The sequence below is a fragment of the Neospora caninum genome, chromosome VIIb (genome assembly GCF_000208865.1).
Source record: "Neospora caninum Liverpool complete genome, chromosome VIIb".
Taxonomy (NCBI): Eukaryota; Apicomplexa; class Conoidasida; order Eucoccidiorida; family Sarcocystidae; genus Neospora; species Neospora caninum.
This window is the reverse complement of record NC_018394.1, coordinates 2,300,116-2,309,380: the sequence shown is the minus strand read 5'-3', so window position 1 is coordinate 2,309,380 and position 9,265 is coordinate 2,300,116. Positions and strand designations below refer to the sequence as shown.

General features: G+C 57.9%; 2 protein-coding genes across 2 annotated transcripts; both read left to right on the top strand.

Annotated features, from left to right (window-relative positions):
* Window positions 1–981: 981 nt before the first annotated feature.
* On the top strand, window positions 982–4,949 carry NCLIV_026750 (putative cyclin H; the record flags this gene model as incomplete). Its single annotated transcript, XM_003882870.1, has 5 exons — window positions 982–1,397; window positions 2,059–2,167; window positions 2,945–3,952; window positions 4,251–4,478; window positions 4,776–4,949. 5 exons carry the CDS (start codon window positions 982–984, stop codon window positions 4,947–4,949), a joined length of 1,935 nt encoding a protein of 644 aa, XP_003882919.1.
* A 2,093-nt stretch (window positions 4,950–7,042) lies between these two features.
* NCLIV_026745 (uncharacterized protein) lies at window positions 7,043–8,712 on the top strand (the record flags this gene model as incomplete). Its single annotated transcript, XM_003882869.1, has 2 exons — window positions 7,043–7,242; window positions 8,556–8,712. The coding sequence occupies 2 exons, from the start codon at window positions 7,043–7,045 to the stop codon at window positions 8,710–8,712; spliced, it is 357 nt and encodes a 118-aa protein (XP_003882918.1).
* Between the last annotated feature and the right edge of the window lie 553 nt (window positions 8,713–9,265).

Here is a 9,265-nt window from a genome sequence, read left to right as displayed (position 1 = left end):
GACGCCTCCGCTTTTTCCGTCATGGCCTTCAGTCGACTCGACTTTTGCTCGCAGGATTTCCGCTCGAGAGATTCTTTCCTTCCTGCCTCCCTCGTCTGTTTCTTTCGTCCGTGGACTGACTGACGGTCAAGCGCTGGAACGGTGTGCGGCGAAAGACCGCACGGTGGGCGTAGAGACACCGCGCGATATAAAAAGAGCGCGTCTGTGTTCAGTCTACCCAGACGCCCTCCTCGAACCAGTCTCTTCTCTCTCTCTCTCTGATTTAGAGTCGTCTCTTCACGCTTCCTGCTTGTCTGTCCCTCTTCACACGCGTCTTCCACCGATTTTCCCGAAAAAACTCTCGCTCGCTGTCTCGTTTAGTATCCCACCCTTCCCTGTTGTGTCGGTTGCCGTCCTTGCCCCTCTTCTTTAGGTCAAAAGCAGTCTTTTCGTTAGTCTCCAGCTGTCAGGGCCCTGCGGTGTGTCTTTTTCTCCGTCGGTATTTGTCATTTTCGGCCGCCGTTGCCTTGCCTCCTTCGTCCGCGATCTTACAAGGCACCCCCTTTCTGCGCCTCCCCGCCCGCTCCCTTTTTGTCATCAGCCCTCGTTAATTCACGTGCAGATTTGCACGCCATCTTGCCGTCCCGCTGCTCCGTTTGCTCTCTCCCGCCTTGTGTGACTTCGCGGTTCTTCCGTTCTGGGCGCTGCGGTTTTTCTCAGCGCGACCCCACAGACGCCTGACGGGGGACTCTCGAACGCACCAACAGCCGTCCAGCAGGAGAACGCATGGCTAGCTTTGTCCCTCTTGCCGCGAGGCTTCCTCTCGAAAGGCTAGAAAGGAGACAGCGAAAGGTCGACGCCAGCGGATGGGCATGAACGCGACTCCTCCATCTCCCCTGCCAAGAGGCGGACCGCTCGGTTTTCCCGACGGCGGGGACCTGGACTCATTCCCCATCAGAGCTCCCTTCTTTCCAACCTGTCTCGACGGCGCATTCTACCCTCATGGCATCTGCGTCTCCAGCCTCCTCTCTCTTCGCGCACACTTCGCGGGAACTCTCTAACCCAGGCCCAGCAAGCTCTGCTGCCTCTTCCTCTTCTTCCTCGTCTTCCTCTTCTTCTTTCTCCACTTCTTGGCCAGGATGTAGCAGTCATTTGCGGCGCTGGGTTTTCCGCCCTGAGGCGTTGCAGGCACTGCGTGCCGAGGCGCACGAGGCTGCATGTCGGTCGCTTCTTCGCCTCCGCAGGCGACGGAAAGGCGAGAGCGAAGGCGCGACTTCGGAGGACGCGTCTGCCTCCGTTCCGGGGCTGAAGGCTCTCTTGGACCTCACGGAGTACTTTGCCTTGCAGTTGGTGCTCATTTGCAAACGGAAGCGCATCAAACTGCCTGTCATTGAGACGGCCTGCGTGTACCTACACCGGTGAGCCGGCGCGCCAGTGTGGACGGCAGAACGGCACAGGCAGTCGCTTCTCTCCTTTGCACCACGCACGAATGCTGTTCCGGCGCCGCCCTGGATTCAATCGCGACAGAAGACAGCAGGCCGCATAGGCTTCATGCCTCGTCTCTTCGTCTGCGCCCGTGCCGATGCACTGGACCTCTCGCCTCTATAGCTCTCCCCAGGAAGCCGCGTGCAACTCGCGGCGACGGTCCAGGGATCGCGTCGCTGAATCATTTTGCTTAAGTCCTATATCGACACAGACTGTCCTACACACATGTCTGTGCGTTAGTGGACAGTGCTCTGGGAGGCGCGTTCAGCCTTTGCATGGGGTGTGAAGCACGGCCCACAGTCTCCACAGATCTCCGTATATACACGCCGTGTCTATCCGTCTCGGCAGGCACGTAACGCGTCTGCGTCTGTGACGGGTTTCGTCGTACGCCATCACACCTTGTTTCCTGAGGTTCTCATTGAAGGCGTCTCTCCGCGCGACAGTGCCTGGAGTGTGCAGCTCCAATCCCACAAGACCGGTCCCTTTTCTTTCGTTGCCTGACGAACCGAACTGGATCTCGGGGCACGCGAAGGCTTCCGGTCACCGCGAGCAAACGCGCTTGCTCTCTCTTCTCCGGTTTTTCTCCGACTGCAGATTCTGGTGCACGCGAAGTCCCCTGTGCTACGACATTCGTCTCGTCATCTTTGCCTGTCTCCTGCTCGCCCTCAAGGCCGAAGATGTCGCCCGGCACTACAGTCTGGGAGTAAGTGTCTTTCCTCTCTTGTCCTGGCGCGTGTTTCTCCTCTGCGCGGCCTGACGATGTGAGGGACTATTCGTGGTAACTTTTTCTAGCCGCTGGGCGTCTCCTCCTGCAGCGACTGCGGGCGCCGCTGCGCTCAGCAGAACAGCGTCCGTCTCTGCCTCGTCTTGGGCTCGCGGATTCGCGTCTTCACGTTGCCAAGGTGTCTTCTGTCCGGGAGAGTCCCGGCGGAGGCGGGAGATGCATGCAGTCTTCGTGGATATATCTATGCTGGAGTGCATCGCATACCCGCCTGCCTCGGCAGTTGTACTCGCATTCCCAGCGTCGCTGTGTGTGCTTCGAATTCTCTCTATCAACGCGTTTGGTCTATCCCCGGTCTTTCTGCACGGCTCAGGCTCTGTTTTTCGCGACGTCTGCCAACGTGTAAATCGATCTCCACGCAGGCACGCACCCAACGATATGTAAAGATAACAGCCTATACACAGGATGGTAGATGCGCCTCCAGAGCGATGCAGCGGGACGTGGTCTGTGAGGGAGCGCATGCGGCCCCGCCAGGACGAAGAAGTCGCGGCTCCGGAGGCTCTGATAGGAAGCCTGCAGCTGTCAGAGGCGTTTGGGCTGGAAATCAGAAGCGGGTGATCAAGTGAGCGGGTACACCCCGGTGTCGTTTTGTCGCACCGTTCCATCTGTCTCCTGAAAGAGGGTGCTCCCCTTGCACGCGTTCATTGATCGTGGCGTCGTGTCGGCGGTCCCCTTCTGTGTGCGTCTGGCCCTCTGCAGGATCTTTTGGGCGACATTGCAGAACTCGACATTGGGGAAGTCCTACGTCTGGAGCTTCCCGTGTGCGATGCGCTCGACTTCCACATTCTTGTTCTCCACACCCGCGGTCCCCTGGCGACTTTGATGCAGCAGATTTTCTTTTTGTCTCTGGCCCAGCCAGAGGGCGCCTCAAAGCGCACCGGAGTCGCTGCCGTCTCGCCGCTGCAGACAAGCGAGTGCCGAGCAGGCGAGACTTGTGAATGCAGCGAAAAGGACGAGGCGGAGACGGAAAGAGACGACCCGAGCAGACGAGTGTCTGCTGAGTCTGAGGCGGACGACGACGCGAAGTGGCGGCTGGCGTGGCCTTCTGCCCTACGGAAACTGCACGAACAGAGCGAGGCGGAAATCTCTCTCATGTTCGTGTCATCCACACTTCCGCTTGTTCACCCTCCCGCCATCCTTGCCATCGCCGCGGTTCTGTCCGCTGCCCGAAATCCTTCTTGCGCCGAGGCGCTGGCCGCCGGCGGATTCTCCAGTGTCGAGAAACTGGTCAGACGGGCTGTCTGTACAGACCTACAGGTGCGCACCCTGAAGCGAAAGGCGGAGCAGGACGATGCCAGTGCGACACTGAAACGGGCGAAGAAGGAAGAGCCCGAGGGCATAATTAAGGCAGAATTCAGCGCCGACGACGCGCCTGACGGAGCGCGGGATGTGGAGACAAACGCGTCGCCCATGCCCAGCGCATCGATGGCATCACCTGGACACAGCGGGGCGAAAAGAGCCGAACAAAGCGTTGCCACTCAAGACGAAGGGACAGGAAGCAGAAGGGAGGGCAAGGCGGGGGGCGAAAGTGCTGCAGAGGAAGGCGATGGCCAAGTCGAAGCCATCTGGCGGGCGTGCCTCGAGGCGCCTATCGCTCACATCCATGAAGAACTAGGTCGCATCCGTGATCTCCAACACCGCGTTCACCAGCAGCAAGTCGGCGAGAGTATGGGGCAAATCCTTGAGGCATGCATCGACGCCATAGAGGTGAGGAGCGGCGCTGAGTGCCCAGAGAGATGCGCCATCTAACCAGTAGTGAAGAGGAGCTTTTCCCGTCTTTTGTGGTGTTCAACCGTCTTTGCCCACGCCGTGCGGAAGAGAGATTTCGCGGGTGTGGACAGGAGGGGGAGGGAAGCAAGAAACCAGCTACGAGAATGGAAGGAAACGAGCCGTTTCTTTGCACCGTTTTGAGCCACAGTCGAGCGCGTTCGCCGTGAATCCAAGTGGGGAACGAGCGTTTCTCGCACACGTTTGTCATGAGCAGAGCGTTTTCCCTGTTTTCCAGGAGATGCAGCAGGCAGACGGTGAGGCGGAGACTGGCCGCGCTTCGGGGTCTGCTCGATATGGGCGAGGCGGTTCAGGCAGCGAGGACAAAAAGGAGAAGCGGAAGAAGAAGGAGAAGAAGAAGAAGAGACGCCGAGAGCAGGCCGAAAACCCACCTGACGACGGCAAACGAGGGGAGGATCGCCTTCCGTCGCAAGACGCATCCGCCGTTGCTTCCCAGATCGACTCCGTAGGCAGGCAGAGTGCTGGTGCTCTACACAAGTACACACTGGTGACAGCCACATACGTTTTGTGACGCAACGGACCAGCAACTCGACAGTTCTTTCCGATCTTTTGAGGACCAGGCGCTTCCCTGTCGCGTGTGTCTTGAGCCTGTTCCTACGACGGCTCGCCGTCTTTTTTTGAAAACCCTTCCTGCTCTCCCGGTCTGCTCTCGGGAGATCCCAGACCGCGACGCAGCGTTGCTATCGCGTGCGTGGTCGGCATAGTGCCCGTGATGCCTTTTGAAGGACGGGGGCCTCTCGAGGATTTTGCGTTGTGTCTTTTGCAGGTGGGCGGAGCGAACGCGGACGGACAGGGAGAGACTCGGGGCTTACCGAGTGCAGCCGCAGCTGAACTGAGAGAAGAACCGAGCGATGAACAGCTCGTCACCTCGAGCGATGTCAGTGGCAACAGTTCGGTGGTCACGTCTCGTCCGTAGCAAGTGTGTGTGGTCATCATCGCTGGCGAGTTCGTGCGGATTCTTCCTGAGCAGTACACGGGATTCCAGGCGTGTGGCAGCGTGACCGTTTTCCCATTTGCGGGGTCGGGAGGTGTCGAGGCCTGCGCGAGATGCGTTCAGTGGAAGAAGGAACCTCGCGGCAGATGACTCTCCGGCGACCCCTGGCACACTGAACGTTTGGTTTGTACTGGAGAGCAAGCGCCGAAACGCGAATTGCACCACCCACGTTAACGGAATCAGAAGAGTCGCAACCGCAGCTGTCCCCTTCCGAGTGGCGCAGCCGGAAGGAACTCGTCAGAAAGTTGCAAAACCGTTTCCAGCGAGAAGGCGCTCCCGTCGCGCTTCACAGGCGGCACCGCACGTCAGTCGCGTGCGGAGTTTCGGGTTGACGCCCGAACGCACACGAGGGTGACAGTCCGAGTGCTCTTCCCTCAGGAAAAAGGTTTCCGCGAATTCCACGAGTGTTCGAACCACAGCCCCAGCCGACTCGGTGTCGCAGCGTTTCGGAACGGTGGCTTTATCACTCGCACGGTGCACAGAGATGGGCGATTTGACATTCTTTCACTTCCTCGGAGCCCCACAGGCCGAAGCGAAGCCTTTCCGTTCAGGGAACGGTGCTGCCCAGGCCGGTCTGCGCCAGACTTGCACTCGTGAGGAAACTCAGCTTCAGCAGCGTCGTTTCCGAGCGCTTCCTGCGGTTATGGGGACTCGGTCACTAAGAGGCAAACCGATTTAGGCAGTAAACTGGAACAGAAACCGTGGCGCCAGGCCGTGGTGAAGCGTGAACCAGGCACTGCACTCGGAGACCGCGCTTTGTAGAGTGACACACGGTCTGAGCAGAGTTCCAAGTTCACTTTCCCGAAACCTATGACCTCTACTTTTTCTCCGGACCAGGAGCACAAAGGAGCTGGCGACGCATCAACCGTTGTCGGTGCACTGGAGCAAACAGAATCGGCCCGGGCGTGATTACCGTGGAGACGACTTTCAAAGTGTAAAAATCGGGCTGTCGCGGCTGCACAACGGCACCCTGGCATATATATATGTATATCTATGTATGTATGTACATATGTATTTATATCTATATATGTATGTATATCTATATCTATATATGTATGTATATCCCGCCGGTTTGTTTGGATTGGCTGCTTTTTCCGAACCGGACAACTCCCTCAATTCGCTCTCTCGTGCGTGAAATCACGTGATGCTGTCAACTCCTCTTAGAGGATCGAAAGTGTTTGATGCCTCGTCGGCATCGAGCGGAACTCAATAGCGCCGCTGGGAGTGGTTCTTTCGATCCAACACGGTTCTTAGCTCTTGGTAAGCCTGGTTTTCGCGGATTCGGGACGTTCTCGTCCCAAAATTTCCCCTCTAAACGGCCACATGAGACTCTGCACGGGCGCTACCCTGTCGCCCCGGACTCTCGACCGCCCCCCCCCCTCCCCTTTTGGCTGCGAGTGCGAAAAACACGGATTCGAGTCCGCTGTGACGCTCTTCAGATCCATTTTATGAGGGTGAGATGTTCAGTGAAGCTCGCAGTTGGAGGAATTCGGCCGTTCGCGCGACAAACTGGTCGCAAGAGGAGCCGTGGGGAAACCACCACGGTTGCCCTTTTGCCTCACGGGTGACAAATTGTCGCGAAATGCATGCCGGGAACTCATGCTTTTTTCGTTAGTTGTTTTAACGAATGGCGTATTGCTGCAAAGCGTCCGTCCCTGTATTTTTTGTCCTGGCGGTGCCTGCTCCGAACCGCGGCGCATGCGGTTTTTCTCGTCTATAAGCGTTTGCCGCTCTGTCGCGCGCGGCGCGGCGGCAGTTCGATTTTTCTTTCGAGTGGGGTGGTCTATTTGCCAAGCGGCGCTCTGTGCTCCGTGAGTTTCCCCGTCCACTTTGCCCCGGTTTTCACCTCCGTTTCTGCTGGACTTCTTTCGCGTGTTCATTACTCGTTTTGTCCTCGTCGTTCTTCGCGTGTCCTCCAGGAACACCCCCTCGCAACCGTTGCGAGCTTCCTCGACTTCTCTCTTTTGCGCTCCTCTCTTCCGTCAGCGCCCCGTTCCTCCCCACAGCAAATAAAGATGGCAGCAGTCGCGACCGCGTCGATCCCCGAGGCTCAGAAACAAGAGCTTCTCTGCACGTACGCAGCGCTCATCCTCAGTGATGACAAGATGGACGTGACGGCAGAAAACATCCAGAAACTCGTCACTGCCTCCGGCAACACCGTGGAGCCGTACATGCCTTCCCTCTTCGCGAGAGCGCTGCAAGAGCAGAACATCGCGTAAGTTCTTTGAAGGAGGACGACCCAGATTTGGAGTTGAAAGTGGCGGCCGAGGAAAAACCCCGCCGTTTTCCCGGAGGCAAACTCCGCGAAACGGGGAGAATTCTTCTCTGGCGGGATCCGCATGCACAGCGCGGGCGCCCTCGGAAGAGAGCGTCTCGGTATATGGGGAAGTGCCGGGGGGGGGGGATACCGCCGCGCCCCGTTTCTTTCCCGCCGTGGAAAGACGCCTTGAAACTCGGGTGCTTGTTTTTTCCAATGGCGAACCGGATCCGCGCCCAAAACGAGGGACCGACCTCGGCGACAGCGGGAACCGCCGAGAAAGCCCTCGCCACACACGGCTTCTCATCGGCTGGCTCATTCTCTGAGCAGACGAAACGCGTGGACGCGAGACTGTGTTCCAAAGCTGAACGTCGTTCGTTCGCGCGCAACCGGTGGTCTGACGCTCCAGTGTGAGGCAACGTGCAACTCTGAGAAATCGCGCGGGCTTTGCTGCGTCGAGTGGTTGCGGGCTGTCTGTTGCCGAACGTGCGAAGCTCTTTGGTGTTCCTCGCGTCATTCACGAGAAACGAGACAGCCGCAGTGACGGTCGGTCTGTGACGCGTTTCGATGTATGCGGGGCTCTCGTATTTACTCGCGTGCCTGTTGTCTCCGTCTTTGATTTACCTAGAGCCTCTCGCGCAGTGCTCGCCTGGCAATCGAGTCTGCCACGCACTGCTTCGTTTTCCACGTGCGAAGAACCGCTCTCTTCGGTCGAATGCTGTCCTAGAGGACCGTGTGAACGCCCGCCCGGACAAATGAACAGTGCCGGGGCTACGTCCTGGACGGTCGATGTGTTTCGTTGCTCGTGCCACGGTGCCCTGGAGAGAGCAAGATCACGGATCACCCCTTTTCTTCGCGCGTGTGAACTGGGCATCTGTTTGGTAAATGCTGGGCCTCTTAACGCACAAAGTTCACGAATGGCGCAACCGAGGGTGGCTCTGTCTCTCGCAGCTACCAGGTGACGAAAGAGGCCTGGTTCGTGGTCGCGGACGAGGCACCAGTGCATTTACCTTCCTGAAAGGACTGCACATGACGGACGCCCCTTTTGCGTGTGTTCGAAGTGCGCGTGGGTGATGCTTTACCCGCTCTCTGTCGTCGATTTTGTGGAGCGTGCGTTAAAACTGCGGCGCACGTGCTGTGAAGCGACAGGTTTTTTCCCCGCTCAACGCTTGTTTGCCCGTCCCTGGGAGTTCCTTTCGTCTGGACCAACAGCTGCGTGTTTACTCTTTAAAACCGCATTGAATTTGCCCTGTTTTTGCTTTGTTTTTCAGGGAACTGATCAGCAACGCGGGATCCGGCGCCTGCGCGGCCCCGGCGGCGGCTGCGCCTGCTGCTGGCGGTGACGCGGGCGCACCCGCGGCGAAGGAGGAGAAGAAGGAAGAGCCTGAGGAGGAAGAAGACGACATGGGTTTCTCTCTTTTCGACTAAACGGGAGAGAACGAACGTGACTCGTGACAATCTGTTTATAGAGACACTCTCTCTCATGTTGCTATGCCTTGTGTCCATTGGACACGAAGTCGTTTTCTCTACATCTGTCGTGGCAGTTTCGCTCGGTCAGCGTCTTGCAATTCACACCTAGTGGAGACACGAGACAACGGAGAGACATCTCCTGCTTTCTCTGCCTTCAAAGGAAACTGAGGACACGCAACTCTCAGGTCTTGCGCGAAATCCCGCGTGGACACATACTACAGGGAACGCGCCGAGAGAAGGACGGAAACGTTCTTCTCAGCTTCAGACAGGCACACCGATTTTCCTTCACATCAGCAATCAGGCCGTTCTAGGGGCCGCATCAAGCGCGAATGGCACGGCAGCGACGTGGCAGTGACAACAGAAGCAGCGAGGAAGTTGATCGACTCGCGAGAGCGCTTCACGCTGTGTCAGGACGAAGAAATCACCCGAGCAAAAGGCTGACAACCACGCCTTTGAATGTACAGCGTTATCCATCCTGGAGCGTGCAGTGAGCTTTCCTAACATAGCGCAA